Consider the following 22,332-nt stretch of genomic DNA (forward strand, 5'->3'; position numbering starts at 1 on the left):
TAGACAACACATAAGAGATTTATTGGTTTTGTGGAGCTACTGAGTCAGAGTCTCTGAGAGAGTCTACAGTAGACACAATTTGGAAGATGCCAAAATTCAGGTTATGAGAGAATTCCAAGGTCGTGAGCTGTGAGAGGGGACAGCCTCAGAGCCAAGGGAAAGGACAAATGGAGGACACTTGGAAAGGACAAAGATGATGCATTGGGCTGGAAGACACACCGCTCCAGGTCACCCAGCACACTACTTCCTCCCTGGAGAGGGCCACGCGCCTGCAATAAAACAGACAGGAGACAGGCGGGTTTCCAAGGCTCCTGAGCTGTGATGATGTCACAGCACAGTTCTCCAACCATGGTTCCAACCACATTTTCATTAGTCCCTCCCCTTCCCTTCCTCCCCCTGTGTGGTGGCTTCAGCTCCCACAAACACCAACAGTTACCTTCCTTTCCAGGTGTGACTCATAAGGGCCCAGGGTGTCTGGAGGGGCCACCTGATTGCAGGCCTTTAATGAGTAAGATGGTGCCCACCACGATGCCCACAAGGCCCACAGACAACCCCAGGGCACAGACCACAGTCTCTGTCAGCTCTGACATGGGGGCTGGAACCTCAGGTTCTGAGAAAGAGAAGTTTTGTAGTCAGAAGGGAACATGTTCATGTATAAGATAGAGCCAGGGTGAGGGGGGAAGTAATCTGCATAGGCTTTGTGGGCTGGGCTTATGGGAGGACATAACATCTAGCCTTAGAAACACTTCAAAATTGGAAAATGGCCTTAAAGTTGTGATGACTCTCCTGCTCTGTCTCTGGAGAGCCAGAAGACATGCTGTTCTGGAGATGACAATGAACTAGAAAGGGCCTGAGGCGGGCAGAGCTCATACATACCCCAGTGTTTGAGAACCGGCTCGTCCAGGCCCCAGTGTTCCACCTTGCAGTCGTAAACGTCATCGTCAGAAGGGATGAAGGTGAGGTAAGACATCTTGTGGAAGGAATGGTCAGGGTTGGAGAGGAAGCTGGTCTCATAAACGCCTTCTGTGACTGACTCGCTGTTTCTCAACCATGTGATGTTGATCACAGGAGGGAAGATGTTGTCCACAAAGCAGATGAGGGTGTTGGGCTGACCCAGCAGCACAGGGGACTTGGGGAACACGGTCGCCTCAGGAGCCTCTGTAAAGGAGATGGTCAGGATGTTAGAGGCTGATGGGAGCATCTCTCCCTGAAGCTCTGCGCTGTCCAGTGAGGGAGCCCTCGTGACAAGACCCACAACCATGAAAGTCACAGAGCCTGATCGTCACCTCTGCTTGGAGCTAATGTGCCCTGCATCCACCTTCTCCCTGTGCCCTTCTCTCTAGGGTGTTAGGTAGGATGTCTGTAGAGGCTTTTTCTAAAGATTCAAGGAGTGCACTGTGGGAACAGTGAGCTGTATATTACATGAAATATATGGTGTTTTAAAAAAGAGGTTGAGTATCCAGTGATGAGGAGATCTGGGTGCTCCTTGGAAAGGAGAGGATTTTATAGAACCATTTATACACAGATCATATCTAACCACCAGCCCCAGGGAGGGGAGGGTGGAGCAGGGTGGTTTGTACTTACTGTTGGCAGCTGGGGTTGAATTTGGCCTCTTAGTCAGGAGTTCCAAGTTGTATTTTAATATAGCCATGTTTTGCAGTGCAAGTTGGGGGTCAAAGCTTCTCAGTTGTGCAAACTCAGGAAGCTTCCAGACAGTTTCCTTCTTACCCAAGTCCACATAGAATTCCTCATCTCCATCAAATTGATGTGTGTACTGGCCGCTGGATCCATAAGACTGATAAACATTTATACCATAGTTGCCTACGTGGTCAGCTGATGGATTTAGGTGGACAGTGGAAAAATGGAAAACAGGAAGAAATAAGAATGTTCTTAAACAAACTGATAGAAAATGCTTTTTAAAAATACCATGAACTTCATTTTTGTGGTTCATTTCTACCATCTGCCCGTCCCTCCTGCTCTCAGTGTGGGTTACACTCCAGTCTTTCCCTCTGTGACACGTGCCACACAATGGTGGAACCTCATGTGTTTGATTTCTGCCATCCTGACTGTGTTGTTCCATGTCTGGTACACGGACGGCTCAAGCCAAGTGGCTTACAGCTGAACAGAGGGAGAAATCTTTCTTTTCAGAGATTCAGTCAGCGGATTTCCTTCTCTTATTAGGTTTTATGCGTCATCAATTTTCCATAAGATAATAACATATCTATTACATTTTATTTTCCTTAAAAAAGGGCATTTTTCACACAAGGAATTTTCTTCTTCTTTTTTTTTTTTTTTAACACAGGAAGAGCATGTAGAATCTTATATAAGAGAGCAGTGACATCATGACAAAGTGTGAGGAAACTGTTCTGTCTAAAGTTCCTGCATTAACTGGGGACCCACAGGACGGTCTTCTGATTTCTTCTGGAGTAAAAGAAACAGAGACTTAATTGGATTCTGTGCTTTTGTGAACCCTCACCTCTTATGTTTTCTAAATCAACACTGGTCTTCATTTGTAGATTCATGGAGCATTAAAGCATTTCCCTCTGACAGTGAGCATGTGTGAGCAGCCATGGAGAAAGACTGCCAGTGCAGACAGCTGAACCCAACATCAAGTAAACATCGGCAAGGCACAGATCTACAATTTGCCTTTTTTTTTTTTTTTTTTTTTTTAATCGTGGATGGCAGGATGTGCATGCTGACAGGAGCCTGATATAGCTGTCTCCTTAGAGGTCTGACAAAGCCTGACATACAGAGGCAGATGCTCACAGCTAACCATTGATCTGATCATGGGGTTCCCAATGGAGGAGTGAGAGAGAAGACTGAAGGAGCTGAAAGGGTTTGCAGCACCATGGGGAGAGTAACAATACCAACCAACCAGAGCTCCCAGGGTCTAAACCACCAGCCTGGGAGCACATAGGGAGGGACCCATGGCTCCAGCTGTATATATAGGAGAGGATGACAGTGTCTGACATAGGTGGGTGAGGAAGTCCTTGGTCCAGTGAAGGCTGGATGCCCCAGTGTGGGGGAAATCGTGGGTGGGGAGGTGGGAGTGGGAGGGTGGATATCCTCATAGAAGCAGGAGGAGGAATGGGATGGGGGTTCCTGGGTGGGGGGGGGGGAAGGGGATTGCATCTGAAATGTAAACAAAATATCCAATAAAATTAAAATAAATCTTTTCTTCCTTCTTCATTTGTTGAGTTCTAGCATATGTCAAACATGGTTCTGTTCAAGGGATAACTGGGTAGCCAGGCCTGGCCTCCGCAGTCACCAGGCTTGGTGAACGTGAGGAGAGAGAGGTCAGTCGACAGAGTGCATGTAAGGTGCTGTGAGGGGCTGTGGGCAGGTTACAGTCTGGTGTTCTGCACAGCGGCTGTCAATCAAAACTATGCCACCCTTTCATGGTCCTGCTGAAGGCAGGGGTCTCCTCTTCTCATAGAAATGAAGGTTGTTGCTGCTGATGTTTTTCAGTTCTCTGAAACCCTCCTCTACTCTGAAGGTTTCTGCTGAGTTTAGGCTCCAACTACACTATGATCCCAAAGCCCCCTGTCTATCTATCCCTGTCTGTCTGTCTTTTCCACTTCAGCTGCTCCTCTGGCCCTTCCCTTCCCAGTGTGGCCATCTTGGTTGGTATTATCAGTCAATAACACGCCATATCTCTCCCTCAAACCTCTCTTATCCATTATTAATAAACTTTCTCGACATCTTTTCCAACCGTGGATGTACACAGCGTTCACTTCAGTGGGTGCTCATGCTGGGCCTCAGGTGCTGCCGAGGACTCCGCACTGCCCCCTGCTGGTACAGTGTTGCCCTCAGCTGGGTCCACTCCACACAAGGGCCTTTCTGCTTCCTGATCTTGATCTGTTTCCCTCGCTAGTCTACCCACTCCCTAGGGGCAGGCAGCAGGTTTATGTACTTCTGCACCGACTTTTTAGCTGAGCTAATGCTTTACAAAGTGAGTATTGAGTGATTATTGCTAGTTTTGAGGCCCACGGAGACTTTGGGAATGACGGACAGGCAGCAGACCCATGTGAAAGTCAGGGTCAGCGATGACCCAGGCTGTGCTAGGACCTGTGTGGCCCACACATTTAGCTTTGGGCCTTCCTTGATGAAAATGTTCAAAGTCATATTTTATAAATAAGAAAAGTGTAATATAGGCTAAATTAAATCAAAGCATTTCTTAGACCTTGAAATTTTCAGTTTTTCTTCTGAATTAAAAAGAAATGGGAATATTTTTACAAAGCCCTTCAGTTCTGTAGTTCCTCAGGACTGTGCCCACTGTGCCTGCTAGCACCAGATTGGGGCACCCTAGTGTGACACTGAAGAAAAAAACTGGGACAAAGGAGCCAACCCCCCTGGAGAAGCAGGTGAGACTTCCACCTCCCACCAAAGCTGAGAAGAGAGGCCAAGCTTCACCCAGGAGCTCAACCCCTTTCACTTCCTGTGTCAGACATCTGACTTTTCAGCTGCTATTTTACACAGCTCCTATTCGTGTCTGTAACACAGCATGGAGTTAAGGAGGGATCGGAGAGAGGACGGGGAATGTCTGCAGAGTGTGGGGGGAGGTGGGCAACACAGGCAGAGGACCACAGGCTGGTGTAGCTTATGCTTGCCTGAGTTGTTGTTACAGAACTTCATGGGGTATAAGCCAGATGTAGAACAGGCAGCCCATATTTCTTAACTGGTTACAAAAATATTAAACTGTATCTATAATGGAAACAAAGAGGAAAAATGGCATTTATAGGAAATTACTAAGGAATGGATATGTTTCTGAGACATGATGTCACTATGCACTCAGGCTGTCCTTGACTCAGGATCCTCCTGCTTTAGTACCTAAGCCCATAGTTACCAGCATGCACTGCCCGGCCCACCTTGGTTTCCACTATTTTTAAAGCACATCTATATATTTACTTGACTTAGTCACTTATGAGGTGACACGTGATGCAACCCAGATTCTGGAGGATTGCTCAGTAAAATGGTGAGAGCCTTCCCACCTTGGCCAGCAGCTAACTTGAAAAGGGTGTGTGTAAACCCCAACATAAGGGAAGCATTTTCTCTATGCTTCCTTAGGACACATTACAGGTAGGAAGGGCTTCAGAGACTCTCAGAGAAATTTGAGAGCAATAGTTAATGGATTTTTAGTAATGAAAACTGTTCATTCCTGGAAACACCCCCAGGTTCTGAGACAGCCCCGCCTCTCACGAAGCCCTCCGTCCTGCCCTCACTGGGTCCACTGGTAGAACCATGGCTTGGTGGACCATGAGCTGTGCTCGCCAACCAGAGCCTCCCGAAGAAGAAATCACACAGTTGTTGGACCTCTTAATATTGAGAATTCGTATCTCCCTCCTCCGTGGATTTCCCACTGCCCGGCTCCAGGCGTCCCTCAGCTGCACACTCACCCTCAATGTCGTCTTCACCGCCACAGCGGCTGAGCACGGTGGTCAGGGCGAGGACCCCCAGAATCAGAGCTCTGCTAAGTGGCATCCTGTCCTCTGGGTGGTCTTTGCAGCTGCTCTCCTGAGTCCTCAAGAGAGTGTGAGGATCCAGCCAAGGAGATCACACACCCAGACCAAACTCGCCAGACCCAATCAGAAAATTCCGTTGCGATGACGTCACTGTTGCCGGCTGCAGACTTCGTATTGAAAGCCCTGGAAGAGGCTAGGGGAGCTCTCTGGACCTGCTGCAGGCTCTGCTCAGAGTGGACTGAGGGAATGAATGCCTGGGAAGAAGTGGGTTCCGAGTCAGACTCTGTCGTGTGCTTATGTGCGCAGATGGCAAGAGAGGAGGGATTTCTGAAAAGCTTCATGGACAGATGAACTCATCCACAGTAATATTGTTCTTCATAATTGTCTGGGCTGCACTGTCCAGGAAGTCTCCCCTGAATTTATTCCTTTCCTGGTGCTTCTCCAATCTCGACACCCAGCTACTTTCTCGGGCTTGTGAGGAGAGCGGGGTCAGTTGACAGAAAGTGTGCATGTCAGGTGCTGTGAGGGGCTGTGAGCAGGTTACAGTCTAGCGTTCTGCACAGCGACTGTCAATCAAAACTAACTAACAGACATGAAGGCTGTTAATACTGCTAATAAAATAAAAACAGCTAACATCACGAGTTAGCGGTTTTTTCCTTATTTTCTCTCCATACTGTGTACAGAATACTCCAAATTGTGAGTGTATCCACCTCTCCAAGGGCTTCCCACAGACAGTGGCCAGTCAACTTCTTTGCTCTTCCTGCTGTGTGAACCCGGTGTAGAGGCTCCTTGCTTTGGGCAGAAGGCCTGGTGTTTATATAAGAATGCAGGACCTGTGGGTGCCTCCAGGACTTCCCAGTGTCTTATCCAGGTTTTTCCTTTTCTTTTGAGTAATTTTTGTCCTCTGCATGTTGATGTTGCCTGACTACATTTAAAGGAAGTTTAGGGACACTGAACACACAACAAAGTTCTGGCTAGCTCAATTATTCTTATTTATTTATTTTTTGTTTTTTGAGACAGGGTTTCTTTGTATAGCCCTGGCTGTTCTGGAACTCCCTCTGTAGACCAGGCTGGCCTCAAACTCAGAAATCTGCCTGCCTCTGCCTCCTGAGTGCTGGGATTAAAGGCGTGTGCCACCACTGCCCGGCAGCTTAATATATTTTTTAATGTGAGAACATTCAGTGAAATGTTGAAGAGAATTTTTGTAACTTAGAAAAGTATCTTCCTTCTCCAAACTACTGGATTTTCCACATCTTTCCTTTTTCTGTTGTTCTCTTCTGTCACTATTTTAGATAAGTGTGCAAGTCTGAGGATTAAGTCTTGGCAATCATTATGGGTCCTATTGAGTTTTCTGCACTCTGTGGAGGCCACAAACTCCTGGACATCTGGGACCAGCTCTTCTGTCCTGAGGTGAGTGTGCAAGCCCTTGTCCTTCAGAGAGGCGGAGACTGTGAGGGGTGGGATGGGACACCCCAGCACCTGCCTGGACACAGTGAAGTAGGTGCTGGCTCTGGCTTTAGCCTCACTGAGGGCTTGCCTCCTTCTAGGCAAATGTATTAAGGTAATCACGGAGTGTATCTACTTGTACCCACTTGTTGGTGGAATAAGGGAAAAATTCCCTTTAAATAATGTAGTGACTGGATTTGAGGGTCTTATAGCTCCTTGTTTTTCAACCAAATACCCATGTATCTGTGGAGGTATTTTGTAGGTGTGAGTAATTCTGTGACCAGATGATGTTCAGAAAGAGAGATGATTCTGGACAATCAGGTTGAGTTGACCACAGCTGGGAGCCTTCAGAGCAAGCAGAGGCTTGTCTAAGGAAGGGGAGTCACTGTGTCCTCTGCCTGCACCGAGTTCCCATCTGCCCCGGAGGCCTTGGCCATGCCAGTTCACCCCACAGCTGCACAAGCAAGAGCAACACTTTTCTTTGTAGATCTTCCCACCAGATTCACTTCCTTGGTTCCAATGGGTTGCTAGGAGGAGGCCCAGGGATTCCAGCTAGTGAGTTCTCACTTTTGTTTCTCTGGTGATCTTTGCCTGGGGGATGCTCACAGACCTTTACTAGATGTTGTTTGAGTTCCTGCAGGGACTTGAACATTGTTTACTCTGACAGGACACAGACAGCATACTAATGAGACGATTCTGCCCAGGTCCAGCTGAGGGAAGCAGTGAGTTTATTGGAATTCTGGACAGGATCATGGGAGAGAAGTTACTTACAGGAACATGGTGACCCAGAGGCAGCCACACACACAGCCACCCCCACCTAAGCAATGACTCACAAAAGCTGTGTCCCTGAAGTCCCCTGTACAACCTGCAGGCAGCTCTGTAGGAGAGCGCGCTGTGAAGAAGCTGTGGTCAGTTCTTACAGCAGACCTCTACTCTGTAATAGAAAGGAAAAGTTAAGGAAGAACCACAGACAGAAATCAAAGCAGAGGTGAGGGCGAAGAGCCGGCTCCACAGAGACACGAACTGGCTGCTCTTGCTGAGGATACAAGTTCAGATCCCAGCACCCACATGGCAGTTCACAGCCATCTGTAACTCCAGCTGCAGGAGATCTTGTCGCGAACCCCCCACGCTTGGGCACCAAACTGTTGCACTTACTGGAGCCTGATGTTGGACGCCAAACTGTTGCAGCCCGTACTGCCCGTTCCGGTCCGAGGGTCAGGGTCTAGCGAGAGAGAGAGTGGGGATAAAGGGGAAGAGACGCGAAGAATGGAGACAAGACAGAGATTCTGATCAAGTCTCTTTTATTGAAGGGAATTCTGAGCTATTTATAGGCTTTTGCCACGTGCATTGTAGGCGCGTGGATACCACGTGCCTTGCAGGTGTTGATATGACGTAAGCCTTACAGGCGTCTATAGCGTGGACAGCACGTGCACCGCAATGCCTTGCAGGCGTGGATAGCACGTGTGCCTTAAAGGCATGTATGGCGTAGATAGCACGTGGACAGCACGTGAACTGCAATGCCTTGCAGGCGTGACTACCACGTGCACCTTGCACCTGGGGCCAGTAAACAGCAACACAAAATATGTGGGATATCAGAGTGTGCTTCAGCTGTTGTAGGCTATTGAAAACCAAATCTTTCGTCAGGGTATATGGTTCCAGATGGCTGCAAAGTTGATCTAGCCGCTTTCTGCTAAAGTCGGCTCCCAACAGGTCCCCCTTTTTAAATTTTTTTTCAAAAGGGAAGGCTGGGAAAACTTACGGAAACCGTGCCTGTCCTAGGTTGGAACAAAGGACCCCAGCCTCCCTTTCCCGTCCTTGGATACTCAACAGCCATTGGTTGAGCTCCTGTCTTAGGATGGTGAGGCCTCCCTTCTTTTAGGGGCAAGGGTCTCGGTATGCTCTCTTACCCGTCACTGACTATCCGGCTTAGCACGTAAGTTAGGGGTTAATCCTCATCAGTCTTGATGACAGAGGTTTCAGAGTCCCCTACTTCCAGCCTGTAATAGTGGACCTGTATGGGATTCATTTGTATAGTATCTCGTACAAAAGCCATCAGTTTGTTGAACCTTATTAACCCAAGAGACAAGAGACTTAGCAATGCCTTAACAGTCAATATAAAAGCAACACTCTTTTTTAAGGGTAACACATAACTCCCTCTATCAGAGGAGTAAAAAGTGTAAGCCTCTTCTATTCTGTTTATAAATGTCTTATATCAGAATCTAAATCTATGTAAATACAAAACTGATCATAGCTTTGATCTAAAGAAAACTAAGGAAATCCCTGTTCCTGCTCTAGTCAATCTCAAACCCAAAAAACAACTATAGTAACTGTGGTAGTGGGTTTTCTCCTAATCTAAATTCCCACTAAATCTGAAACAATCTAGTTCCCCACTAAATCATAAGTCAGGGAATCAAGAGTCCAATAGAGCCACCCTGGAGATATGGGTGGTGATGTCTTTTTCAGCACTGATAACTTCCCAAGTCAGGTTTACTCGTTGATCTGTTCCAATTTGAAGGCAATTGTGAAGCATCTTTATGTTTCCTGTGAAGAAAAAATACGCTTCTCAGGGGGTTTCTCCTCCCTGGATTTGTTATTGTTGTCTATTTGTTTAATCAGTCTCTCTGGCAGCCAATGTGCAGCATCTGCAGTTTGGGAATATATGCAAACAGAACCTCTTCCCCAGATAAGCACTGGATCTGGCCCATTCCAGGTTCCAGTTAATGGGTCTTTCCAGAGGACTGTTGCAAAATTCTTTTTGGTATCAGGATGCCAGAATCTATCTGCAGTAGATTTTCCTCCAGAATCCAAAGTTAAAAAATTTAAAATGAAGAGTGCATGATGAAGGATATTTCTGGGGGACCCCTTGATAGGGTACCATTCCCCCTTTTTAATTTTTTCAAATTGACATTTAATGGTTTGATGTGCCCTTTCTACCATACCTTGGCCCTGTGGATTATATGGAATACCCGTTTTATGTAGTATTCCCAATCTTTCACAAAATTGGTAGAAACTGGAGCTTGTATAACCTGGGCCATTGTCAGTTTTTATCTGTTTAGGCACACCCATTACAGCGATTGTAGCAAGCATATGAGCGATCACATGCTTGCTTGCTTCTCCAGTTTGTAATGTTGCATAGATGAAACCACTGTATGTGTCTACACCTACATGTATATATTTTTGCTTGCCAAATTCATTATAATGAGTAACATCCATTTGCCAGATACTGTTTGGTATCAGTCCCTTTGGATTTACACCCAAATGAGGAACTGGTAAAAGTTTAACACATGATTGACATTGTTTGACAATTTGTCTAGCTTGTTCTCTGGTAATTTTAAACATAACTCTTAAGGTTTTAGAATTAAGGTGATGTAACTCATGAGCCTTTATGGCCTGATCCAAATTAGATTTTTGATCTGATAAAGTCACTGCAGCTATTCGAGTAGCTAGGTCTGCCTTGGTATTTCCTTCAGAGAGAGGACCTGGTAGCCCAGTGTGGGCTCTCAGGTGTCCTATAAAGAATTTACACTTTCTCTTCAAAATTAATTGTTGGCACTGTAAAAACAAATCAGCTGCTTCTGAGGAATGCTTTATTTGTGCAGCAGTTTCTAGCAGAGGGATAGACTGAGCTATGTATGAGCTATCTGTATAAATGTTAATGGGTTGATTTGGAAATGCTTGAAACACAGCAATAACAGCATGTAATTCAACCAATTGAGCTGACACACATGATGTAGCAAAGGAGATTACTTGATCTTTAAAGGCATAAGCAGCTGTTCCTGATGAGGAACCATCAGTGAAAACTAGCAATGCTTCCTTGATAGGTTCATGTGCAGTACGAGATGGAAAAACAAATTCATGATGATTACAAAACTGAACCAATTTATCTGGTGGATAATGATTATCTATCTGACCAGCAAATGAGGCACATGCAATAGGCCAGACTTCAGAATTCTGCATAAGCCAATCAACCTGATGCCTTGTATAGGGTTGTACTATGACATCAGGATCTTTTCCAAAATATTTTTGACTGTTATCTCTGCCTAACATAATCATATCTGCTACAGCTGCATAGTATGGATTAAGAACCTTCTTGGGGGATGAGGGAAGATGAACCCATAATATGGGTGCAGTTTGCCAAAAAACTGCAGTAGGAGTTAGTTTAGTGTTAAAAATAAGAAAATATAAAGGCTTAGAATAATTAATATGAGTTACAAATTGGGATGAAATAGCATTCTCTACCTTCTGTAAGGCTTTTCTACCCTCCTCTGTTAGAGCCCTGCCAGATTTAGGGTCAGGATCTCCCTTGAGAATATCAAACAGAGGCTTCAATTCTCCTGTTGTAAGTTTCAAATATGGTCTTAGCCAATTAATGTCTCCCAGTAGTTTTTGAAAATCATTAAGTGTCTTAAGGGAATCAGTCCTCAGTGTGGCTTTACTATTAATAATACATGGACCATTAATCTGAAATCCTAAATAAGTATATGGGTCTTGTAATTGCACCTTTTCTGGTGCTATTTGTAACCCTGCAGTCTGTAAAGCTGTTCTAAGATCATCAAAGCACTGGAGTACCTGTTTTCCATCTTTTCCAGCTATCAAAATATCATCCATGAAATGAATCATGTAAATTTGCTTCCACATAGTTCTAACACCCTCTATGGCAGAAGCCACAAACTTTTGGCACAAGGTAGGACTGTTAGCCATACCCTGAGGCAATACCTTCCATTGGTATCTTTTCATAGGTTCTCTAAAGTTTATAGAGGGAATACTGAAAGCAAAACGTTTTCTATCATTAGGATGTAAGGGGATAGTAAAAAAAAACAGTCTTTTAAATCTATAACTATTTTATAATAACCTAAAGGTATGGCCACCGGTGTGGGCAGCCCAGGTTGTAAGGCTCCCATTTTAATCATGGTTGCATTAACAGCCCTCAAGTCTTGCAACAATCTCCACTTTCCTGATTTTTTCTTAATGACAAATATTGGGGTGTTCCAGGGAGAGTTACTCTCTTCCAAATGCCCTGCCTGTAATTGCTCCTGCACTAGCAACTGGGAAGCTTGTAATTTTTCGGTGGTTAGGGACCACTGATCCACCCAGACGGGCGAGTCCCCTTTCCAGGTGATGGGATCCGCACAACGTCTTAGGGGTGCAGCTGAATCAGTAGCCCCCATCAAAAATACCCCAAGCCTCTTCTTTCATTGTTACCATAAACCTCAGTAGGATGAATAATTCCATTTTCACCTTTTCCTAATCCTTTGTCTGGGGAAAGCTCAGAGTTTACCATTTGAGCCATGATTACTTCATTAGGGCTGCACATAATCAATCCCAACTGGGATAACAGATCTCTGCCCCAGAGATTAATGGGAAGGCCTGAGATGACATAGGGTTGTATATTTCCTGTATTTCCTTCTTTATCTTTCCACGTTAGCACCTTAGAGCTTTGTAGTGGATTTTGACTTTGGCCAATACCCCTTAAATTGGTTAAGGTTGGGGTCAGAGGCCAGGTAGCAGGCCAATCACTTTGTTTTAGGATAGTCACATCAGCTCCTGTGTCAACCAAGCCTTGGAATGCCTTTCCATCTAGCCAGATTGTCATCATAGGTTTTTGTTTAACTATAGGCTGTACCCAATATGCATCAGAGGAACCAAAACCTTGATCCCCTCTTTTAGGATTCTTATATTTGTGATTAGTAGGGTACAATGGAAGTAACAATAGTTGAGCTATCCTCTTTCCTGTAGGAATGGTGACTATGTTCTGAATTGCCTGCGCCATTACCTTAATCTCACCCTGATAATCATTATCTATAACTCCAGGAAAAATTTGTAATCCCTGCATAGTAGTACTGCTTCTTCCCACTATCAGGCCAAACACATTTGGATAGAGTGGTCCAAACACTCCAGTGGGTAAAGCCTGAGGTCCCATTTCTGGGGTTAGTACTGTGTGGGTGGCAGAACTGAGGTCCAGTCCTGCGCTTCCTGGTGTTGCTCGACTAAGTTCAGAAAGGGATTGGTGTTTGCTGGTAGGACACTGACTGCTCCATAAGCCTGTTTTGGCTTGTGTCGGTTCGGGGCCTGGAGCTGGCCCCTGTTCCCGTTTCCCTGATTATGGGAAAGGGTGTTACCTTGTGCGTCTCTTTTAGACATACAATGACTAGCCCAATGCCTTCCACGTTTGCAACGTGGGCAGAGCCCAGGCTGTTTTCTGGGCTGTCTGTGAATTAACTCATTTTCTACCCTGCAATCTCTTGCAAAGTGTCCAGGCTTACCATATTTAAAACATGCCTTTCTGTCTTTATTTGCCAAAAAAATCTCTTACAGATTTTCCTTGCATAGCAGCTGCCATAGCTAAGCCCTGTTGATAAGAGGGACCTATGTCAGAACAGAGTCTGATATATCCCGTAAGGTCTGTCTTTTTCCTATAAGGTCTAATGGTCGCTTGGCAGGCAGGATTAGCATTTTCATATGCAAGTTGTTTCACATAATCTACACCTGCCTCTGCATTGCCAAAAATCCTCCCTGCTGTTGTCATTAATCGATGAACAAAGTCAGAAAATTGTTCATCAGGCCCTTGCCTGACTGCTGTTAAAGATGCACCAGGGTCTCCCTTTACCGGGAGTTTACGCCAAGCCTTCATGGCTGCATTTTGAATTTGAGCATATAAACCTGGGTCATATTGCATCTGGTTATCACTAGAAGCAAATTGCCCTTCTCCTACTAAGGCATCGAAGGACCAACCATTGCCTGCCTGAATGTTTCTCCTAGCTGTCTCTTTACAATTCTCATGATACTCTGATTTCCAAATAAGATAGTCTCCACCACTAAGAACTGCCCTCACTAACATATTCCAATCACTAGGAGTTAGCCACTCCTCTGCAACAGATTCTAAAATTGCAAGAGTAAAAGGAGCAGTGGCACCATATTGAGATACTGCATTTTTTAATTCTTTAATAATTTGAAAATTAAACCCTGTGTGATGTCTCCAAGCAACCCCTTGAGCGTCTCTAGTCTCTGATACAGGGAAAGCCTTAGTGTCTCCCTCCTCTGGCTGATCTGTAGCTGAACAAAAGCTAGAGGATAGGGACTGCCTTTGGACACCAGGTTGAGGAACGTGAAAATCCGGGGGATTTTCGCAGTTAGTCTCTTGAGACCTCTTCCCTGTCCTTAATTTCTGTAACTGGTTACTTAAGCCCTGATACTCTTTTTCTAACTCTATCAGTTGTTTAAGGGTAGTAATTTTGTCCTGTAACTCCTTTTTAGGATCTACAACCATTGTCTCCATTGGGGGAGCACTTGGAGGTGGAGGCACATAGGGAAAGGGCATTTCAGCGTCATAAAATTTAACTTCTTCTTCCTCTCGGTCAGCACAATCTGGCTCTGACAAATTGTCATCAAACTTTGGTTGTATTTTGGATTCTAACTTATGCTTCTTTTTATTTTGAACCAAAATGACAGCATTCAAGAACAAAAGCAGAAAATTAACACATGTGAGCAGCGAACAAAACCAAAACAGAGAGTTGAATTCAAGCTGACAAATTTCTTGTCCCATTTTCATTACCTTTCTCGAAACAAACCAAAACAGAGAGTTGGATTCAGGTTGACTAATTTCTTGTCCCATTTTTCTTACCTTTCTCAATGCAGCAGATTCCTGCGGCAACCAACAGATTCTTCTTCCGTAAAGTCCCTCACTGGGTCTCTCGTTCCCGCTGCCTCTCGATGAGTGCCAAACTGTCTCGAACCCCCCACGCTTGGGCACCAAACTGTTGCACTTACTGGAGCCTGATGTTGGACGCCAAACTGTTGCAGCCCGTACTGCCCGTTCCGGTCCGAGGGTCAGGGTCTAGCGAGAGAGAGAGTGGGGATAAAGGGGAAGAGACGCGAAGAATGGAGACAAGACAGAGATTCTGATCAAGTCTCTTTTATTGAAGGGAATTCTGAGCTATTTATAGGCTTTTGCCACGTGCCTTGTAGGCGCGTGGATACCACGTGCCTTGCAGGTGTTGATATGACGTAAGCCTTACAGGCGTCTATAGCGTGGACAGCACGTGCACCGCAATGCCTTGCAGGCGTGGATAGCACGTGTGCCTTAAAGGCATGTATGGCGTAGATAGCACGTGGACAGCACGTGAACTGCAATGCCTTGCAGGCGTGACTACCACGTGCACCTTGCACCTGGGGCCAGTAAACAGCAACACAAAATATGTGGGATATCAGAGTGTGCTTCAGCTGTTGTAGGCTATTGAAAACCAAATCTTTCGTCAGGGTATATGGTTCCAGATGGCTGCAAAGTTGATCTAGCCGCTTTCTGCTAAAGTCGGCTCCCAACAAGATCTGACTCCATCTTTTGACCTCTGAGGGCACAGCACATACATGGTGCTCTTGTAGAAAAGCACATACGCGCACGCGCGCGCGCGCACACACACACACACACACACACACACACACACTCAAAGATAAATGAAAAAAACTCAAAGCAAAGATAAGCACACACAAAAATGAAAGAAGTCAGAAACAGGAAGACACACTGAGGCTGGAGAGACGCCTTAGGTGTGAAGAGCCCCGACTGCTGCAGAGGATGGAGCTCCTGTCCTGTACCTGTGTGGGTACCACAACTGCCTTGAACTTCAGTTCCAGGGCACACTCTGGCCTCTCTTGGCACCTTATGTGTGTGGTGCACATAAACTCATGCAGGCATGAACACATACACATAAATACAATGAATAATATTTAAAAACATATAGGCCATATAATTTCTTTTATTATAAATCTTAGGGCAGAATGCTTGTTCTATAATGTAAAGTTGGATAGTGGTCAAATGGACTAGTCCACAGTGCATTCTGTGTGCAGGTCATAGAGCCCATTTCTCCACTGTGAACATTGTATTTTAATGTGTATTTGTGTGTCTCTGTGTGGGTGTGTACATGTGGATGCCTGTGGCGTCTAGAAGAGACATTGGACCCTGGATCTGGAGTTCCAGGCAACTCCAGACACCCAGCGAGGATGCTGGGGACTAAACTCAGTCCTCTGCAAGAGCAGCAAATACTCTCAACCCTGAGCCATCTCCCAACCCCACATCTCTTTTAAAATAAATTGTTATTGGAGCATATTTTGCGTATGTAGCATTGGGTTTTATAAATACACTCTGATGTAAGTTTGTCCTGCACCTTGGCTGTGCTTGCCCACAATCCCCACTGGCCTCTGTTATTCCCACAATCCCCTAGACAGTGTCACTTCTCATGACCTGACATGTGATTTTTATGTGTACATAGATAACCACATCTTGACAGAGGTGTAAGTTATAAGAACGTAAGTATTTATCAGAAATTATTGAATAGTATTTTTAAGATCTGTACAAATGTTATCAATACAATAAAAACTGCACAGATCTTCATAAAACTAGGTCTAGTTTACAAACTGCAATGAGAAAACTGTAACAACTCCAAGCCTTTCCTGCATTTGCTTCTCTTTGATCTTGAATGTCGGAGACACATGATGTTTATGTGGTTTTGCTCCATAAAGGGAGGGGGCCGGATCTATGAGAGCCTTCAGCTGAGTTAGGATTCCTATGTTTGACTTATTTCAGAGTCTGATGACACAGCAAAACAAACAATCAGCTACCACAGGCTGGCCTCAACCTTGCAATCCTCCTGCTTCAGCCTCGGAAGTGTGGAATACAGCTCCCCTAGGGCATGACCCACCCCAACTCATAATATTTTGTATTTACTTCACAACTGTAATTTTGCTGCTATTGTGAGTAATAATGTAAGTACCTGATACACAGTGTGTCTGATATATGATCCCTGTGAAAACATTGTTGGATCCCAAAAGTGGTCACATCCCATGGGTTGGGAACCGCTGCCCTGGAGCTACCGTGTCTGGCTCTGAGGTGAAGGTTACAGTGAATGAGGCCAGTGTTAGCATTTCCCTGCTTTGTGGAACGCAGGCAGGACTGTGGGGATTAATATCATTAGTTAATTTTTTCTTTACTTATATAATTTAAGGCCCATTTATCATCAATATTGGTTTTCTAATTTGCGCTGCTAATTTTGGAATTTCATTTATTTGATTTATATCGTATTTCTACTCAGGACCCTGGGCCAGTGCCTCAGCTTTCCACGTTTCACTGAATACGTTAGAAAGTTTTGTTATACAAGTCTCTTTATGCCAGCTTTGGTGGACTTTCTGACAAAATATGCCTGTGTACATGGCTCTGTTCCCGTCAGTTCCAACATGTTTGTTCTTTCAGAGACAAGTGACCATACCCACATCTGCTCCCAACCGGCTGAAGAGAATGTGTTCACTGTGAGATGCTGAGGCTCCTGAGGTCAGGGGATGACTTGATGCAGCTGGTTCTCTCCTTCCATCATGTGGGTCCTAGAGACTGAACTCAAGTTGTCAGTCTGGGTAACTGGCACACTTGCTTGTTGAACTCTCTTGCCCACTGCCTTTTGAAAGGGAGGTTATACTCCAGGATAAGAGGGTACATAGGAAGGCAGGCCTGTGACTGTGATCTGTCCTCCACTGTGAATCATGTGAGGCAAAGACAGGCGGATAGATCTGTAATTCTGAGAACAGCCTGGTCTACATGGTGAATTCCAGGACACCCAGACCTGTCTCAGAAATTTTTAATTATATATATATATATATATATATATATATATATATATATATAATTAAATTATATATAATTAAATATATAATATTTAATTATAATTATATATTTATATATAATTAAATATATAAATATATTATATATAATAGATTATATGTATATATGTTTTATACACATACACATTCACATATACAGATGCATATGCATCAATACATATGTATATACATCAATACACACACACACACACACACACACTATGGAAGAAGTCTGTGGCCTTCCACACAGGTGCACTGTGTTCCACTGTTGCTGAGGGGTCTGACGAGGGGAAACTGGGCAGGGCAGCCAGAGAGGAAGGTCTTGGGGAAGCACTAATCTAGGGAGTGAAGTAATGGATTCAATGGTGGAAACTCCGAGTATCATGATTTTAAAGAGAAAAAAAGAAGTGGGGAAAATTAATTATTTCCAGAAACAGGAGTCATGAAATCAGACATCAACTTCCCCCACATGGTTAATGAAATGTCACTGCACTGTGTTAACACTAGAGGGCGGCCTTGAGCTCAGAAATCCAGAAAGCCTTCAAGGTTCTTGTCCCATTACACTCACCTGTTCTGGGTAGGAACAGAAAATAGAAACAAATCGAACACAAAGCTATAGATGTGATTCCTCAAAGCTGATGTTAACTAGTGCATATTGTCTCCAGACACAGGACCAGAACAGGAGCCAGGGCAACAGCACTGAGGACGTAGTGAATCGTACATTCACCACATGAAGGAAAATCCAAATTAAGACCTAGGAACCCAACAATTAACTAGATAGGAAAGAAGACGATGCAGAGCGAGGATTAACTGAAGTCAGAGGAAGAAAAATGAGAAAATTGTAAATGAAAACTAAGTCACAAATGGTTGATGTACCAAAGTGTGTTTACACACTGAAGGGCATTGCAAAATGGCACCAGACAGTCAAGACAGTGACTGTGGAACAAAATATCCCTCAATTGGGTTTCAAGAAGTGGAGACACAGCACTCTCTCATGGTCGCAGGCACAGGCACAGGCCAGCCCTCCCACCACAGGCTGCAGACCAGCCTGGTCTCATCCTTCTACTCCTGGGTGGGCTTGGTTCTGCTCTGGGGATTCTCAGGTCAGCTCCAGAGCTGTCTTTCTTCATGTGAGGAAGCTTGCCTGTCTGCAGATGGGAGCTTCATCTGTTTTCTTCCTCTCCCTGGGAGTTGAGAAGGTGATGGCCTCCTGTTGTTTCTTTTCCTCAGTTACTGTTTGACCAAACTTATTTTAGAGGTACTGTTTCCATCCCCCCCCCCCCCCAGTGTTGGGCATTGTCTCAGTTAGAGCTACTATTGCTGTAAGGAAACACAAGACCAAGCAATGTTGGGAGACAAAGGTTTATTTAGCTTATGCTTGTACATCACTGTTCACCATCAAAGGAAGTCAGGATAGGAATTCACACAGCCAGGGACCAGGAAGAAGGAGCTGATGCAGAGGCCATGGAGGAGTGATGCTTACTGGCTTGCTCCCCAAAGCTTGCTCAGACTGCTTTCTTATAGAACACAGGCCAGGGGTGGTCCCACCTACAATGATCTGTGCTGTCTCCCATTAATCACTGTGTAAGAAAATGCCTACAGCCAGAGCTTATGAAGGCTTCTCCTAACTTGAGGTTCCCTCCTGTCAGATGACTCCAGCTTGTGTCGAGTTAACACAAAATTAACCAGCACAGGAATCAAACTCCAGGCCTTGTGCATGTGCTCTACCTAGACAAACTCTGTATTGCTGGGTCACATTCACTGCTGTGGGGTGAGTGGGTAAAGAATTAAAGAACAGCAAAAGTATAGCTGGTTTTGGTGGAGCTTGCTGTTGGGAGCTGACTTTAAGCAGAAAGCGGCTAGAAAGCAGCTATCAACTTTGCAGCCATCTGGAACCATATACCCTGATGAGAGACTTGGTTTTCAATAGCCTACAACAGCTGAAGCACACTCTGATAAATATATTGTTTATCCCACATAGCTTGTTTTGCTGTTTAGTGACCATAGCTGCATGGTGCACGTGGTAAAATGTTTCCACCTGTGTTCCCCTGCTTGTGCTTATAAATACCCAGGATTTCCTTGTAAGTGTGTGTTGGAGACAGTAAAGGAGACTTGACTACAGATCCTCTGGGTTGTTTTCCATTCTTCGTGTCTCTCCCCCTTCTTCCCCCCACTCTCTCTCTCTTGCTAGACCCCGACCTGCGGAACAGAGCAGGCAGCAACAGTTTGACCGCCCAAAGTGGGACAGCTCGGTCGCAACAGCTTGCCTTTAAGTCTTGCCAGGCAGAGGCAGAGGCAGGGGGGCAGGGAGACAGGGGTGTAGGGGCAGGGGAGCAGGGGTCAGGGGTCAGAGAAGCAGGGTACACAGGGGCAGAGGGCACAGGGGAAGGGGGAAGGTGGCAGGGGGCAGAGGGGCAGAGGGGCAGAGGGGCAGAGGGGCAGAGGGGCAGAGGGGCAGAGGGGCAGAGGGGCAGAGGGGCAGAGGGGCAGAGGGGCAGAGGGGCAGAGGGGCAGAGGAGCAGAGGGGCAGAGAGAGGCAGAGGCAAGCATATCCATAAGTTTGAATCCAGCCTGGTCTACAGAGTGAATTTCATGACAGTCAGGGCTACAAAGAGATATCAGTTTTTGAGGGAGTGAGGAGAAGAAAAAGAAAACAAAATTGTGCATGTTTAGTAGATGTTATATATTCATCGGGAGTCAGAAGGAATGAAACAGAGAGACTACCCTGAACAGAAACTGTGCAAGGCAGGCTGGGAGGACCGAGCCACTAATGAGATGTTTTTCTAACCTTGGGAATCCTGACTTCCTCACGGTCAGTTAAGTAAGTTCTATTTGGTCTTTGTTTTCATGTCCAACTGTGAAAAAATGCATTGCCCCATGACAGTCCCAGGACAGTACAGCTTTGAGTGTAAAGTGGGCCACAAGCCAGCAGGTGGCCACAGTGAACTTCCCACAGTCAGGGGAAGGCTTGGAGTCCTATCTCTGGCTCACAGGTCTGAACCCAGAAAGGCAAGCGATCCTGTCTGGAGGCTGATGGCCAAGTGCATCTCATCTCACTGAGTGGTCTATCAGGGTTTGAAGGGAGATGATGCCAATGTGAGAGGATGTTTGGATGCCAGAGAAGCAAAGAAGCATGAGACAGAGGAGCTTTGAGTCTGCTTAATGTGACGGCACCAAGTAAAGTTACATCCATAAAACTGAAGCCCAGGAAAGGGCTGAAGATATGGCCAAGGAGTCTTGTGCTTGCAGAGAACCTGGGTTCACTTCCCAGCTCCACTGGTGGTCCCAAAACTCCTGAAACTCCAGTCCCAGGAGATCTTCTGGGCTGTGCAGGCATCAAACACACACACACACACACACACACACACACACACACACACATACACACACACATACATGTATGTATGCACGCACACAGAATAGCATGTGCACTCGTGTACACACACACACGGTGCACACATGTAGCCAAACATTCATACACGTGATATAATAAATTTAAACAAACAAACACTTCTGGGCTGTCACTCTGTGACTCCCTTTGTACAACAAGTTTTTGTAATTCTTTGTCAAATGTATTCTTGATATTTGAGCAAACATGATATTTTTATTTATATTTTAAAATTGTCAGGATGCATGCATAAAGCTTAAAAATTAAACAATAGATATGTGTTCTAATGAAAGCACATTTAGTGTTGAGAAAATATGACAATATGTTTACACTCCTGTTTTACTGGGTAATTATAACATAATTTGTGTCAAATGGTTGTTTGTTTGTTTTTGTGGGGGGTAGGGAAGAGATATGTAAGGATTGATGAATTTGAAAGAATTGAAATAGCACACTTTTCTGTGCTGGTTAGTTTTTTGTCAATTTGAGACAAATTGAAGTCACCTGAGAAGACAACTCAGCTGAGGAATTCTGATTGATGGAAGAGGGCCCAGCCCATTGTGGGTGGGGCCACGAGGGTAGGTGGTCCTGGGTTCCATAAGAGAGCAGGCTGAGCAAGTCACCAGGAGCAAGCCAGTGAGCAGTGTTCTTCCATGGCCTCTGCCTCAGTTCTTGCCTTCAGGTTCCTGCTTTAAATTCTTGTCCTGACTTCCTTCATGATAGATTGTAGTTTGGGAGGTGAAATAAACCCTTTCCTTCCAAAGCTGGGTTTGGCCAGAGTTTTATTACAGTAATGGAAATCAAGCTACGATATTTATTTGCTCAAAAATTGAAATTAAATTAGAAGCTAATGCAAAATATATCACCAAATATTTGTAAGTGAAAAACTGGACTTCAGTTGAATAAGGCACAGGAGAAATCAGTACAGGAATTTAAAAGTAGTGGTGCACACCTTCAACCTCAGCACACAAGAGGCAGAGGCATGAGAATCTCAGAGTTCATGGCCAGCCTGGTCTACAGAGTGAGTTCCAGGACAGCCAAGGCTACACAAAAAAACCCATCTTGCAAAACCAAAACACAAACAAACAAAAAACAAAATAAACAAAGCCCAAACACAGCATTCCCATCAACTGTGTGCACAGGCCAGAAATGAAGAGAGGGCTCAGGCCAATGAGCTAAGATTTTATCTTCAGAAATTAGAACAGGTAATATTAGTTTTAGCCCAAATGAACAGAAAAAAAGGATGACAAACAGAACATAAATCAGTGTGGAAATCAGAGCATCAGGGGAAAAGTCAGTAAGGTTTGTGACCTCTGGTGAGACTGAGAGACAAGGCATTAAACAGACAGGGGAAGGGGCCGAGGCTTGGTAATAAAGGTGGGAATTTCCATGATGGCT

The 22,332-nt window shown here is 45.1% G+C and overlaps 1 protein-coding gene across 1 annotated transcript; it reads right to left on the reverse strand.

The window, feature by feature from the left end:
- On the reverse strand, positions 1–5,559 carry LOC117724946 (H-2 class II histocompatibility antigen, A-R alpha chain-like). The gene is made up of 5 exons (XM_034524948.2): positions 5,397–5,559; positions 1,585–1,833; positions 877–1,158; positions 437–610; positions 1–269 (listed from the first exon to the last, which is right to left on the reverse strand). The coding sequence occupies exons 1-4, from the start codon at positions 5,479–5,481 to the stop codon at positions 456–458; spliced, it is 771 nt and encodes a 256-aa protein (XP_034380839.1). The 5' UTR covers positions 5,482–5,559; the 3' UTR covers positions 1–269; positions 437–455.
- Between the last annotated feature and the right edge of the window lie 16,773 nt (positions 5,560–22,332).

Source organism: Arvicanthis niloticus, chromosome 20 (assembly GCF_011762505.2).
Source record: "Arvicanthis niloticus isolate mArvNil1 chromosome 20, mArvNil1.pat.X, whole genome shotgun sequence".
NCBI lineage: Eukaryota > Metazoa > Chordata > Mammalia > Rodentia > Muridae > Arvicanthis > Arvicanthis niloticus.

What these genes read in the sequence shown, in the direction of transcription:
- LOC117724946 (XM_034524948.2), bottom strand. Translation starts at nt 5,481, where the DNA reads ATGCCACTTAGCAGAGCTCTGATTCTGGGGGTCCTCGCCCTGACCACC. An exon ending in CGGTGAAGACGACATTGAGG is followed by an intron (nt 1,834 to 5,396) that starts GTGAGTGTGCAG and finishes TAAATCCATCAG; the next exon opens with CTGACCACGTAGGCAACTAT. An exon ending in TTCAACCCCAGCTGCCAACA is followed by an intron (nt 1,159 to 1,584) that starts GTAAGTACAAAC and finishes TCTCCTTTACAG; the next exon opens with AGGCTCCTGAGGCGACCGTG.